The 16,106-nt window shown below is 40.5% G+C and overlaps 1 protein-coding gene across 2 annotated transcripts in view; it reads right to left on the bottom strand.

Annotated features, from left to right (window-relative positions):
• Positions 1-16,106, bottom strand: part of ARHGEF25 (Rho guanine nucleotide exchange factor 25) — a 728,124-nt gene that overhangs the window by 168,703 nt on the left and 543,315 nt on the right. For both annotated transcript variants that reach the window (XM_069230834.1, XM_069230833.1), the window contains 2 exons: positions 3,302-3,391; positions 1,465-1,557 (listed from right to left, as the gene is read on the bottom strand). In XM_069230834.1, coding sequence (XP_069086935.1) covers positions 1,465-1,557; positions 3,302-3,391 — 183 coding nt within the window. The remainder of the gene's footprint in view (positions 1-1,464; positions 1,558-3,301; positions 3,392-16,106) is intronic.

Below are 16,106 nucleotides of genomic sequence, written 5' to 3'. Positions count from 1 at the left end.
TGAGTTACATACTTACCAAGATGGGCTTAAAGAAGTCCTAGGTTTTAGGAGTATCCCCTATATCTGTTACATCAAAGATACTTTGGTAAATATGGGCTGTGCAGACTTGTGGACCGATCCGGAGGAAGCCTCCGGGACTGGCAAATCCACTCTTAAAGAGAGGTACTAGTTAAATAAGTGAAATGTTGGCTCTTTCTACTCAGGGTACCTGACTGATCACTACGTTCAATTGAAAGATAATTTCAAAATTAGAAGATTTTTTAGATGCAGTTGAACCACCCCCTACCAAGGAAGTTGTATCTGCAGTTTAGGTATGATACACTACCAATTGCAACTTTTACTGCCAAATGGGTCTGTAGGACGGCTACAGGTGGGAGTGATTGTCCCTGTTGTGGTGCTGGCAAGGAAACACAAGGTCATTTTTTGTTTTTCTGTCCGGCATATCTAAAGGGAAGGAGAAAGTGAATTGTCCCTGTCTGTCAGCTTTTAGGTGTTAGGAAACACCAAGTAGTCCTATGTATTTGAAAAACACATGTTAGACGATGCTTTGTTTTTGCTGTTTCCTTCTTGTTGTTATATATGTGGAGGATTAGAGTAAGAGTTTGTAAATAGAGGATAGTTGACAGGAAAATCAGTGTAATAGGTTCTAGGTAGTACATACTTTTAAAATGTTGTTTTATTGTGAAGGAGGGGGTTTGTGTGCATTCATTCTGCTCCGGGTTTTATTATGTAAGTTGATTTCAAGTGTTTCAATATATACTATTTAGGTTCTGTTCTATGTTTTATTGTGATTTTATATTGCTTTTATGGCACACACCAAAATAAAGCTTAAGATGAAGCATCCACCAACGCCGCATTTCCATCACTTGCAGATGCATGGGCATCTCTAAATGTGGTGGGGGTCCTCCATTCTGGAGTCCGAGGCAAGGGCTTCCACTAATCCAGCGGGATATCAGGCCTATCTACAGGGTAATAATGACCCTCTGGGATTCATTAGGCTTAACTGGTCGGCTCACACTCACCAGGAATTTACATCTAAAAATGTATGTTAAAATTGTCATATTTCATTGTGGCTTGGTCTTTTTATCTGTCTCTTTTTAATGAATGCATGCATTGTGAGTTCACTACCCCACAGCTCTTTGTACCAAAAGGATAAGCAAACATTTTGAGTGCCCTTGTTCAAATCCATTTTTTTCTTGCTAAGATTGCATTAAAAAATGTAAAACTTCCCTTTGGCCCTTCCTACAAGGAAATATTCCAATAGTTATAACAAAGTATGTTGGAGTGATCAGTGAAATGTCACTGATTGCAATGAATATTGAAACCTCTCTGTGCAATGTGGATATCTACTGGAAGAAGACTCCTGAAACATATCAGAAATACCAATTGTTTACATGTGAACCAAAATCCTAGGAACAGACATGAGATTGAGCTGTCAAGATGGAGAACAGCTGGGAGGATTACCTTTAGCAGTAGCTGGTACTTCATAATTCGCTGCACTGGTTTGATGAGCAGGTCATTCAGCTGTAGCCGGTGGCCCAGTTGCTGCCTGAGTTCCTAGAGGATAGGAAGAGTTGTCAAAAATGAGAGGTGAGTAGAGACCTATCACCAGCAATGGGGGAAGTGGAAATGTGAGTGCCTAGTTTGAAGAAATTGCTCACTTTGAAAAGGCTCTGCTACAGAGGAAGGGGCTCAGTTCCTAAGTTGTTTCCCTTTTCGGATGGGTGGAACACTCTTTAGAAGCAAGGGCTATCATAAGAAGGTCATGGCTCTCTATAGTTAAGCAAGCTTCTCTTCAGGAGTTTGGGCGATGAGCCAGGCTCTCTCCAGAGGAGCAAACCTCCCTTCAGAAGGGCAAGGCTCTTTGCATCAAGGAGGGGCTCCCATCAAAAGGGAGGTGTGCCTCTCTTCAAAAGTATTTGTTTAATTAAAGAGCTCTATTCTAAAAGCTGGGGCTTGATTCAAAAGGGTGGAGCTCTCGCTAGATGGATGTAACTCTTTCCATAAATTAGTTGCTTGTTCTCCAGAAGTGTTGGGGTCCTCTCCAGAATGGTCGAAGGCTCTTCAGAAGGGAGAGCCTCTCAGAACTGTGCAGAAGGATGGTAGTCTGCCATAGGGCATTGTTCTCACAAGAAGGCTGGTGTGATTTGCTCCAGAACACTGGGACTTCACCCAGAAGGGTGGAGTGCCACCTTGATGGACTCTCTTTGGCTTCTGGAAAAGCAGACCTCTGGACTTCTTTGAATGGGCGAGGTTCCAACTGCAAGGGGTGAGGGTCTCTCCAAATGAGAATAGCTCATTCAAGCAAGACAGGCTCTTCTCATAAAATCATGTCTCTCTCCAGAATGAGAAGAGATCTCTATAGAAGTGCCGGACTGACTCAATAGGAGCGGGGTAATGCTCCCTGACAAGATCACTATGCACCTCTCTGCTCTTCACATGATTAAAGTCAAATTGGTATAATGGAAGAGACAGTGTGTAATGTAAGACAAAACCAGCCTTATTTAGCAGTCAAAATACCTAATTGTGCTTGTGAGTGCAATGCAATGCAAATCCATCCTCAAACTGTAAATGGAGACTTCAAAGAAGACACAGTGATGACTCAGTCTTTTTACTGTCTGAGGATCACAGGTAAGGCCACCCCTAACTCAGTTTTGTTCAAGGATCCCCCAGAATCTGTCAGATAGCACTGACTTTGAGTTAGAGTCAACAACCTGGGTGATGAAGTCTCTCTGTACTTCTGAGACATGGTAGAGCCCAAAGTGCCTAATGAAATTCACACCAATTTACTGAGGTTGTTACACATCTGACACATTTGCTTAACATGGATTCCTATTATGGATAGCCAGCAGTGGCAACTACTTTCAATGGCCTTTCCTTGCATATCTCAAGTGTTCCTCTTGCCTGAGGTCTCTGAAGCCAATGGGATAAATTAAAAGTGAATAGGGTCCAAGAAGGCTTGTTTAATTTCTATAACTTTGTCTCCTTGTTCTCAATTAGCCTCTCAGCAGCAAATAAAAAGGCACCTAAAAGCCTACGGGAGGGACAAGGGAACAACCCTGTGATGTCATCAGGAGTCAAAGGATGAATGATGCCACTCCCGCTACTCCAGGCATTTGGCTGAAGTAACATATATACAGTAGACACCTAGGACTATACTTTTATTCCTCCTCACTTTTGCCCATTGGTCAGCCCACACTTCTCTTCATCTCCAATTACACATTTCCCTATCTCAAACATATACCTACAGAGCAGTTCAACTCAAGAATAAAAACAAAACAAAAGCAATCACACAACTTACCTCAAAATAGGTGTCAATGTATTCTGATACAATGTGTTCAGACTTGGGTTTATTTTGACAGTAAACGACATACATGTGCAGGCGACGCTCCTGTAAAACACATGAGAAAACATAATTAAACATTCTCTGGGCGTGCAAGTCTATTGCCTACCATATCACCACTTCAATGCAGTTACAGGCCTCTGTAGGAAAAAACAGTATAGAAACATCTCACTAGTAATGCTACATTATAATACATTATAATACCATGAAAACAAGGCAAACCACAAATAGTCTTAACATTAAGGTCTGAATAATAGGAGGTTAAAACCTCCTTTCTGAATTAATTCTGGACACCATTAAAGAAAATTACCATTGATTGTGCGCAAAAAAGATTTGTTAAAATACTGATTACCTGTGGTAAAAATTCTAGTTAGTTAACAAATGTATATTTTTTTAATTTAACTTTTATGAATAATTGTGAACATTTTGGAAGGATTTCCTTGAACTTAAAAAGTGTGATCATTTTTTAAATGTTGACCAATAGTTACTCATCTAGGATGGGCATTTTGGAAAATAATTCTAATAATCTGAACATAATTCTGGCTACTTTCAGAGATATTTCCAATCACTTTAAAATTTGCAACCAGAATGGTTTTCAACTAGTTTTGATTTTTGAAAACATAGCTACTTACTAATAGGTTTAGTGAGGTCCTTTCAGACCTAGGTTGGTTTTCCATTTGAACTTTGTTTTATATTTTACACGTTATACGTTTTATCTGACATCACTTTTAGTAGTGAGATTTTAAACATTTGGTTGTGCATGATATTATTCTAGGAATACATTGTATGAGTTGCTTGTTTTAGTTAGTCTTTCTTGACATGCAATCTGTACGTTCTGTTCCGGGCTAGGAACACAGTACTAGATATCCTAGTGCTTGTGTTACCCATTTGGTGACAGCTTCTAACATCTAGATATATCCTTGAATCAGAGCTGTGTCTCTAACAAAGTGTGGCTTTGATTATATTATTACAGCTCATTCTCTCTGTGCAAGACTATGATTGTTTCAATAAATGTATTGAAAACGTATCCAGTATCTCTCTTGTGTTTCACCTGGGCATGCATTAGTAGGCCAACTAAAGGGTAAAATCTGTTTCCACTATTCCTTTGGGGATCAGAGTGTTATGTTCAGGTTGCCATAATCACCTTCCATCCTAGAAAGGTTAGGAGTTTGGGTAAGGCACTGTGAGCTAGCCAGGAATCTGGCCAACAGCTTCTGATAGTGTGGATGGACTTAGTCCCCTAAAGTTCTGTTGTCATAATACGCAGTCCCATTATTCTGGTGGGAACCGCATAACATTGTGCCACCAACATTCATAAGTCAGGTACTTATTTAACAGTTCTCCTGAGCTATTGTCTTGTGTGTGCCCAAGGTCCTCTATTGACCTTAAAACTGAATCATCTATGGTGGTACGGTTAATTCCTCTTCTGCATTATAGGAAGCACCTATATTTTTCTGAAGGTTGTTCAAGCTTGATCCTTTATCTTCATGGTTGAGGTTCATGATGCGTACAAAACTAAAGTGTTTTACTCATGGTCACTTTTCCTGCAATCAATAGTAATGCAAACACATTCCACACATACGTTCCACACTTAGGCTAACGCACCAGGCCATTATACAGCATATCATGACTTAAAAATACCATTAAGAATTCAGGACCATCAAAATTGGTTCCAAAGCCCCTTACCACATGTTTTAGAAAACGTTAGATTAGGTCCCCTCATTAAGGACGGGGCCACAAGACAGTTTTAGCCAGCTACACACAATATCCTAATATACAGCAATTAGCTGTGGGCGCTTCACGCTCCTTTTATAATATATAATCATTTACTCAGAGCATACAGACGTTAAACTCACTTTGTTATGGGCACCATTCCAACTGCCCCAGTATGGGCTGGTTGAGGTTTCCAACCACAATTGGCTACACCTGGGATTAACCCAGTAACTATCAATGCTATTATGAGTAAGATACCCACCAGGCTGGAGGAAATTCCATTCTGGATAGCACATAAAACAAATCAGCTTGAAGCAGTGTTTCCCCACATGGGACCCCAAGATAAACATAGAATTCTCACTATGTGTTTACCACTTTGAATGGTTTCCTCAATTGACGACTGGGCCACATGGGATACAGTCTTTGTTGCAATTTATAACATAACTCATGGTACACCATCACTTGCTGTTTTGCAGAGGTGCTAAAACTGATATAAGATGAATACAGGGCGGCCTCTGCCTGGAACTGGGGATAAAATTCATTGGCAACTTAGCCATAGTTAGCTCAATTATTTTAAGAAATCACAGAGGGGAAGCAGCAGCATTGGCGATACCGGAGAGACCTGCACAGGTAGCGGCAGCAGACCAGGAGTGCGAATTACCAACAACTATTATGGACACCTATACCTCTATAGGTAGAGTTATTTTGGGGGCCAGACCAAATAAATCACAGTTTAAGGTTAGTTCTGACAAGGACAATACCAGGCACGCACCCAAATGTTTTGAAAAAAAAGCTAAGATATACAGAAAAATAAAGATAAATTGACAGGGAAAATCTCTGCAACCGGAGACCTCTGACAAATGTCATAATTTACGTAAACATGAGACATTAAAACAGCCTGACAGGTATCAGTATACTGATACACACCATTCTTGTTCCTTTCAGGGCTCATCTGACAAATGGTCTGAGAGAGCAGAGTGGTCAAAGCGTAGACCAGAAGAGTATATGAATGCAAAAAAGAACTCACAACGCTCATCTGACATCATCACAAAAAAGGAAGAAAAACTTCCTCTACAAAAACCCCAATCCAAAAAAAAGAAGGTTGCAGGAATTTCTGCAAAATATGCTGCACATACTGAGAACTCTACTTCAGAACAGGACATGGGCAGTGACTCTGCTAGATAGCATGGCACAGATCATGATAGTTTGCCAGAATCTTCAAGAGTTTCTAGATGTGAAAGCAACTAACCACTTTATAAAAGCAAAACCCCGGAACAACACATCAATCCTCCAGAGACACTGTTCAAATTAAACATACTGGTTGAGGGTGAGATAATGCGAACAATTAAAGTAATTTGGGGGGAAAATTTAACACGTAAGTATGACATTTTCTTGGCTAACCGAGTTTGGCCACCGGGGTTTGTTAGAACACTTCCACAGGGGTACAGGTAATACTACCTTCCTTCTCTGTCCTTGTTCCTGAAGATGTAAAACAAGCGTATGCCGCAGAATGGACCCTTGCACAAGCCCCGGCGTTACACCGAAACCATGTGGGCTAGGATAAGGACTCACCTCATCATGTATTACCCATAAGATCCGGCCCGCAAGTATAACCACAATATCCAATCATACATGAAGCGAAAACTCCAGTGAGAGAACTTCTCTCGCAGCTCGAGTACTAGGGAGTACTTGAACCCTGAGTATCTCCTGTGAATATCCTTTTGTTTACAGTAGCTTAGCCATATCACTCCTATAGAAAGGTCTTCGATTCTAGGCATCTAAACAGTCATATACGCACCTATGTAATAAAAAATTAAAACAGTAAGGCATTAATGAACAATATTGTCCATAAAAAATACAAAACAACTCTGAATATTTCCAGCTGATTTTTCTGTCCAAATATAGCACCTGAAAGCAGGGATTGCACCAATGTTTGCACTTTGCTCTCAGCACCATTTTTGTCAGTTACCTCAGGGGTATAAGAACAGTTGCGGATTGTTTGCTGCCCAAGTAACATCAATATTGCATAATATGGCTCTAGAGGTATTATCCTATGTTGATGATATCTATCTCACAGATGATGACTTAAGCAAGCATCTAGCCAGAGTAGATCGCATTGTTATGGGATTTTCTGAACATGGATACAAATTCAATTTAAAAAAAACGAAAATTGCTTTTCTTAGTGTCCTGTTTTTAGGATATGAGTTGTCAAATAAGGGAAAGAGCCTGGCACCACACTTCCTAGAGAAGTATGCCCTATTACAACCTCCAAATACAATTAAACTTTTTCAATCCTTCTTAGAAATGTTTGTATGATTTGATTTGTACAGATTTTTCCAGTACACTTTGGACATCAGAACATACACAAATACTAAGATCATTACAGAGCGACATGCTTTCAGAACAATACTTATAAATTTGGTCATCCGTATAATACCGGGTGCCATTGGTTTCACCATTCAATGAGGGTGACACAGTGCAAATTGCATATAAATCTTATCTATAAACTAATGCATCTACATTCAAATGCAGAAATGCATTGTGCATCAACTAAAAAAATACTGACTGCAGTTCAGATGGCTTTCACAAAGGAAAGATCATTGGCTCATAGAAAACGCATAACTGTTGCTACTCCCATTCCAGCTTTAGAGGCCATCACAAAGGGCAGCATCCTGAACGCGAAAGCCTTACATCCTAAATGGATACAATGGGCCACTTCACTGACGGCTACTGAGGTAGACTATGTTCTTTACCCTACCAAACAAACGCAAAATTTCTTCAATATGAACACAAATACCCCAACCGACTAATATAATGTCTCTAGACCAGAATAAATATATAATATATTCTGACAGTTCTGCCCAGCCTGCTAAAGGCACCACACACCAATACACTGCAGCTTGCGCCACTGTATTTCCAGTCCTGAGAGATGGATAGTTCCACCATCAACAAACTTTCACACAGTCCCTAGGGGATTGCCTTGCACAACTGGCTGAATTACAAGCTTTGATTCTGGCACCAGAACATATGGATCCAGAATCCCCCACACTGATAGTGTGTGAATCGTATTATGGTGTTGAATCTTTTAAGGAAAATTTGCATTATTGGCACCCAAATGGATTCAGAGCCTCAAAGGGGAATATTAAAAAGCATAACATGCTTTGGGGAAAGGTGACAGAACTCAAAGACAGTTTGCCATGGCTGATGTAATTCATACACTGAGTCATCAACTTGTTGGAATACATAATGTAGGGAATTCAATGGCTGATGAAGCAGCCAAATCTGCTGTTAAGACTGCTACAGTAAATGTGATTACTCGTTCATATACGAGGGTAGATAATGATATCATGGCTGCCATTAGTGCTTCCGGCAACTGCATCCCTTTATTAAAAACATATGTAGCAAAAAACTTAAGTGCTCTAAAAAAATTCCTTTTGCTACCATTCTGGGGGTGGGTGATCTTGTGATGAGGCCTGGATGGAGTTTGCGGAGTCCTGCTACGTGGAACTCTGCAAAGTGCCAAAAAAATGCTGCTGCTCTATGCAGAGTACCGCAAGCGGTGGAGTTTGGGTAAGGTGCACTGTTCGCACTGATTTTCAACTCTGGAGTTTCTCCCCCACTGTAAAATCAGCGCAAACTGAATCATAATGAGCGAAAGGGAGCGCTAACTTCTTTTTACTCCTAGAGTAGATTTTCTAGTCAAGCAGCAGCTTCCTCAACTCGAGCGGCAGCTTTCTGTTCGCGAGTGGTCACAGCCTACCACGACTGTTCACATTCTCGCGCTCACCAATGTAGCGATTTCTCTCACTCGCTGTCACCAACTTAATGTTGGCAAGTGAGAGAAAAAATCTCTGCTCCGCGTCACTTCGCAGAGTTTTTCGGAACTCCACATGGAGTGTGGTGTGAAGAAAACTCTGCGAACTCCACCAGCGGAGCGGAACTCTTCACTGATCCCTATTTGTGATACACGTGTGATACCCAACAAAGGCAGCAGACTAGAATTAATTAAAAAGCTGCATCCAGCCATGCTGGTGTGGCTTCTACAGCCTTCCTATTAAAAAATACTACTGGTAGCATGATCTGTACAAGCAGACAAAACAATATGTCCTTAGTTGTGACAAAGGTTCCACCATTGCACGCTCACTGAAGACACCTCTTTTGGTTTCGGACAAACCATTCCAATGCGTGTATCTAGACCATTGCTGACCCATAAATTCTGATGGTGCATTCATATACATTCTACTTGAAGTATATTCTTGTTCCAGATTCCTCTGGGTGTAGCCACAGTGATCGGCTGACGCCCACAAGATCTGCAAGTCTTTAATGGACATATGCAGTAGTTGTATTCCCATCAGACAAGGGCCCTGCGTTTGCCTCTAAAGCTTACAGGGATACCATGGAAACCCTGGCTGTAGGTGTGCATTATTCCTCACAATTCCAACTTGAGAGAAATGTGATTGTGGAGAGGAAAAATCTAGGCTTGAGCATTAAACTATTGGCCTAGATGATCTTTGGGTGGCCGTACCCCATAAGAGGTCTTGTTTGGCATCCAGATGTATATTCCAGATCTTGAGGGTCCTGACACAGTGCTGGCAGAGACACATTTTGACAAAAATGAACATTTCACTATTTTGCAGCAACTCTAAGGGCCCGATTCACAAAAGTAAACTCAGACTTTTGGTCTAAGTTTAGACGAAAAGTCTACGTTTACAACTTTTCAGTATTCACAAAGATAAGTTACTTGTAGTATCTTTACTTCCCCACTCGGGTGGAATCTCAGCACTCAGGGCAGAGATTGCAGAGATTCCGTCCCGAGTGTGGATGTAAAGATAATACATGTTATTTACCTATGTGAATACCAAAAAGTTGTAAATTTAGACTTCTGGTATAAACTTAGTTTACCTCTGTGAATCTGGCCCACAGACCTTCGGGATGAGCATTCAAATAAATGTTTTGCCACTTGTGGAGTGAAGGAGCAACCAGCTTCTTCTGGCTGGATTCCAAAGTTTGGGGATTGGTTTGAGATTAAAGTTCGCAGTGAAGAAGTGGTTTGGCCCATCATATCATGAACACTGGTGCCAATCCTTGGAGTTGAAGGTACTAGAACTGTGATTTTGCCACTGTTTGCTGGTTGTAAAGACAAACATTTTGTCTCCATTGATTAAGTAAAATGCATCATGAGGCCGATCTTTCACAGTAGACCAGGAGGACTCCTGGGTAGTTCCCTAACCCCTCTCACTACCCTCTAGGAAATACCTCTTCAAGCATTAAACAACACCAACATTGTTTCCACCAGTCCGAGGAGGGCAGAGAATTAACTTTTGTTAATTCCTCTTACCACATGAAATGTAAGAAATACATCAGACATAGGTCTACAGTTTTCTGCTGATACTCAAAGTAAAAGAGTTGTTTATGAGGAACCACCTTTGGCAGTATCTACCAGTTCTGTTTCACCTGTTGAGGCTTCTGTCTTCATGCAGACTGCTTCTGGTTATTTTGTCGACATTGATTACTTCTTTGCTGAATCTTTTTCCACTTCACTTCATAGTGAAAGTGATTTTCTTTATTGGTTGAAACACACTTATCTGATCCATCCATAGTCCTACTTGTGGATTATAATTTCATTACTTGCTTTGCTTCTTTCTATTGGATTTGTGACAGTTTAGTTTTCTTCTTGCTTATTTCCCAGAATGCTCTGCTGTTTAACTGGTACTTGAGATATTGAAACCTCATTTGTCTTCCCTTATGAACATTTCTGCTTTTCCAGTTTCTGATGGAATTGTGTGGGATAAGGTCTCATATAATATTTTTGGTCCAGACTTCACAAATTCCTTATGTTTTTAAAGTAGCAATTGGTGATGTATTAACCCCAGATGTTTTTTCTGATGAATGCAATGTTGAATGTTCAGTGTTCAATGTTGTCTAATCTTGACTATTATACTGTGTTTGAAAGTGAAGATATGTACATGAATTTTGCCAATCATGGTGAAATGTTTTGTTACCATCACTATGCCCACCGCTAATTACATAGAGCTAGCACTTCCCATACAACTTTCAGTTATACACCATGGGAACATTGTTTCACGCCACCAGTGGGGAGTACCAAAGCATATTCAGATACGTTCACATATTTTTCTGGGCTTGATACCTCAGGTCCTGTTTCTTATCACTATAAATTAACACCTTCAAAAGCAAAAAATGCTGATCTAGACAAAATTAATTTACTTAACTTAATTTGTTTCCCAGCTAGCAATAAAAGGCTATGAATATTGGAAATAAATTATGGATTTCAAATCAGTTTGGGGAACAAAACACTGGCAAGTGCAGGGCATAGATGTCTTGTTCAAAGTGTATCTAATTCCAATACAGATGATTTTCCTGAAAGACACACTGCAGCAGACTATTTGCTAGGGTCTTCTATTGCCCATTTTGAAAATTGGCAACACTTAGTAAATTACACTGAAGAACTGCTCAATGGCATGGTACAGAATGGAACATTTAACTCTACATGTTCAGGTCCTAACGGGTGGTTATTGTGGCCAGTAGAAACAAATGGTTGGCATGCACATTTGTTTAATCTTCTCACAGGGTTTTAGAGCTAGCAGACTGTAACCTTGTTATGTCCAGTCCCAGTGCTCAGGGATGGTCACCACTTAGCATGGAGAAGTTGTGCCAGCAATGGGTTCAACATTCCGCTCTATCAGCAGTAAAAGAACACCTCTCTCTCTCCTCCCTGATGACACAGATTTACAGGATTTCTTGTTAAGTCCTCGGTCACCACATTCCAAAAGGTTTCTTTATGTTATTTTCAATGAAAAATTGAAGCTTTTTCAAACGGAAGCTGGTTTTGTACACTTTTTTTAAAGCAGTTGGGTCTGGCTTTGTCAGCACGTTCCCGACTGTTTACGGAGTGATACCATCATTTATACTCCTTTGTTTTTTAATCTATTTGGAGGCATACCACTTGTGTTATTCCTAATTGGTGGTATTATGGTCCTATTTTTGCTGCTTAGCAACGGATATCCCACATAGAGGCCAAATGATGATGGAACGACCACATGTCCAGTTGTGTCATGAAAGCATGAAACAGTACTTTTGAGTATCTTTACTGGAGGAACTAAATGAAAACTGGTCCCTTTCTTTTTGGCCAGAATGGTTTTATTGTGTGCAGCCTGTGTTCTGCTGTATTTGGTGCCCTTGACATCTGCTTTGCAAAACAATTGGTACAATCTATAGACATGAACCTGCAGATATCCCCGTTGAAGGTTCAATTGGTGTTCTCCCATGAGACTGCCATTGCTTCAGGGTGCCTTCAATGAGCCATTCAATCCTTTGGATGTGGATGCTGCAGTGCCAGGATACCTTGATACTGGCTCCTCTACTTCGGGCACTATACAGGACGCGATAACCTATGCGGTGGCTGAGTGTACAAACAATGTTTGTTTCTATGATTTGTTCACTGAGGCCAGTGTGGTTCTATTGTCTGCAGAAACAGGATCCATTCTGGATTCCATTAACATTGACATTTGGGAAGCCTCCTCTGATTTTTAAATTTGGCCCTTATTATATCAAATTATTTTAATTGATTTTATGCTTGAAATTTACATTTTATTTTTAATGGTTTCTTTGCTTGGTTTGTTGAATGAAACATTTGTATCCATTTTATAATAATTTTGGTGTAACGAAGCCCTTTTGGACCTACATTGGTTCTCGGTTTTAGCTGTTGGAGAACTAAAGATACAGGTAAGTAACTAATTTCTTCTCCAACACTGGATTTTGTTATCTATTCACATGCTTGAATCAGAATAGCAGACAGAACACATTGTAGAGTAGAACAAAGTGGGAAGCAGGCTCACCTTTAATGAAACAGGTTTCTCAGGACTGCTTGTATCTCTGCTGTGTCAGCTTCTGCATCCACTTCTGGGCAGTAATGATTTGTGAATGTATGCCTGCTGCTCCAGGTGGCTGCAGATCAGATGTCTTTTAGGGGCACCCCAGCATAGCGTGCAGTAGTTGAAGCCACTCCTCTGGTGGAATGCGCCCTCACTCTTCCCTGAAGAGGACGCTAGGCTTTGGCATGACAGAAAGCAATACAGGCTGACAGCCAATGAGCTATCCCCTTTTGGACAGGGCATGGCCTTTTTATGTTTGAGCAAATTATACAAATAGCTGGTCTGATGTACATATGTCCATTGTTTTGTTTATATAGAATTTGACAGTTCTACGCAAGTATAAAGAATGCAATGATCTTTTTGATGGTGAGGATGGATTAGGAAAGAAGGATCTAGGAATAAAAGGTTAATTGAAATGGAAGTCTATAGACACAACAGGAATTCAGTTAGGGATGCTTCTGAGTATCACTTTGTCCTTAGTAAACCCAAGAAAAGGTTCTCTTATGGTAAATGCCTGAATATCTATCACTCTCCTTGCTTATGCCAGGAGGAGCGCTGTCTTTTATGAAACAAATGTAAAGTCCGCTCTATGTATCAGCTCAAAAGAAAGTAACATCAGCAGACTAAGAACTACATTAAGCTCCCATGGAATGGGAAGATGTTGAAGAGGTGGAAAGCTCTGAAGAAACATTTCATAAACTGTTTAATAAACCTTCGAAAAAACAAAGTAGACTTCGAATCGTCAGTCCTTTTAAATCACAAGATTGCAGCCACTTTTGGCCAAACTTAATAGATATGGCAGTATCTGAGAAGGGATTATTGGAAGTGGATGATGACTATTATTTCTGCACGAGAAACATAAATGCTTTCACTTAGCTTTAGAAGTCTTATTGGTCGCTGGAGCACGAGGCTGAACCAGAATCTGTTAACACTTTTGTGGAGGATCCAGATGGCCAAATTCTAGGTGGTCAGGTGCCATGCTGTCAATTTCAGCGACTCTGGATTGTGGTGAAGAACCTCTCCATGATCTATGGACAGTATCCTGGGATGCAACGTCAAATGATTGGCAGGATGTGTGGCCAAATGCATCAGCTCACGTTACCAGTACTGGCAAGGCCATGCCGGAGCAATGAGGATCACAGTGCAGTGGTCTGTCTTTACCTTCTTGAACACCCTGTTGATCAGGGGAAAAGGAGGAAAGGCATAGGCAAATATTTTGGATCAACTGATTCTAAGAGTATTGCCCATCATTCCTGGATGCCAAAACCTGCTGCAAAGCAAAGGCCTTTCTTGTTGTTTGGAGTGGCAAACAGATCGATTGTGTGGTGACCCCCACTGATTAAAAATATAATCCACCTCTATGTGTTCTTGCTCCCACTCACATAAATCTGTCATTTGAGACCTATACATGATGCTATCATACTTATCAGGGACTTATAGTGCCTCACTTTGATTGACTGCTTTCCAGCAATAGCTGTTACTTTCTCATTCTTTCTGCCTATGGAAAGGCTTTTCCCAATTGAGTGTCGAGTATTGCTCCCAAAAAATATATCTTTGTTTGGGGTACCAACAATGATTTCTTCAAGTTCAAAGTGAGACCTAAGCATTAATTTAAGCCTTTGTTTTTTCTCTAAATAGAGCTTTAATTAACCAGTTGTCGCAGTATGGGAACACCTGGTGACCTTTTCTCCTGAGAAAAGCAGAAACGGGAGCAAGACATATGGTGAATATTCTCGGTGCTGATTTGAGCCCAAAAGGGAGTGCCTTAAACTGGAAATACTAACCTGTTACTGAGAATCAAAGGTATTTCTCGTGTTTTCAATGAATGGGTATCTGAAAATCAGCATCCCGGAGGTCTAGGGAGGTCAGAAATCCCCTTCCTTCATCATCAGGAGGACTTCTTGCAGAGTAAGCATCCGAAATGACAGCTTCTTTAGAAAAAAATTCAGCTCTCTGAGATCTAGTATCATCCTCCATTGACCTGTCTTCTTTTTTTACTGGAAGAATCTGGAATAGAAGCCTCGATTCCTTTGCTATTTGGGGACAATATCTATGGCTGCTTTGGAAAGAAGCATGCAAATTTCCATTTGAAGCTCCTTCAAATGAAGATGATGTTTCTTTCTCTGGATGAAATCCAATGCATGGACTGATTGAACAATTTGTAACACCCATTTGTCTGATGTTATATTCTTCCATGCAGGAACAAAAAGGGAAATCCCCCCCAACCCCAACGTCTGAGGACTTGATGGAAAAGAGAGATAGGAGTCAGGCCCTGTTCTATCATTGGTTCGTACTTAATAGGATTCTCTCTTTCTTCCTGCAGACCTAAAATACGTTTTCCTTTGGTTTTGATTAAAGAAATATCCTTGATCATATCTAGACTGTCGGAAATTAGATGTCCCAAATCTGCGATACTGCAACAGCCCTAATGCCTTTGCTGTATCAGTCTCGATTTTAAGGCCTTGCACAGTTTCATTGATATGTTTACCAAAAAGTGTTAACCCATCAAATGGCATGTATACAATTTTAGATTGAGCATCATTATGGAAGGCTGTGGATTTTAACTAGTCTTGCCTAGTAATACCATCTTTTCAGCCAACTGGCGAAAACCTGTATCTGAAGCATCCATTGCTGCATCAATAATAAAAGAAGATGTTAGTTCCCTTTAGGATAGCTCTTGCTATTTCTCACTTATCTTCCACATCAGGCGATCATAATGACCTAGAGTCGCCAGTGCATTGTCTTAATTGCGGTTGCTGCCATAGAGGATATTCTCCTGTCCAGATTGTCATTAGGTTTGCTATGCTTGTCTGGCAGGTTACATGACATCGTTATTGGGTTCTTTGTTCTTCTTACAGCCACCGGAGCAAATACTGAATCAGAGCATCAGGTCTAGTAGGACCCGTGAGTCAAGCTGGGGCTTTGTTTTTCTTTTCCACATAAGTTATAACAGCTGGAACAGTATCTGGTGTCTTCATTAATTTCAGACCTTCTGACCAGACATAATGAAGAATGGGTATGGGTTCAACATATTCCTTAAGTTGCTTTTTAAAGTCATGAGGAAAACATGACTGATCTACAGAGGTCATTGGTAGGTTAAATTTCTTTTCAGCTCTTGCAATCAATGAATTAAATTTAGAGATATCATCTGTAGCATC

This window comes from Pleurodeles waltl, chromosome 4_2 (genome assembly GCF_031143425.1).
Source record: "Pleurodeles waltl isolate 20211129_DDA chromosome 4_2, aPleWal1.hap1.20221129, whole genome shotgun sequence".
Lineage (NCBI taxonomy): Eukaryota > Metazoa > Chordata > Amphibia > Caudata > Salamandridae > Pleurodeles > Pleurodeles waltl.
Note: the sequence above shows the minus strand (reverse complement) of the source record. Positions and strands in the feature narration are given on the sequence as shown.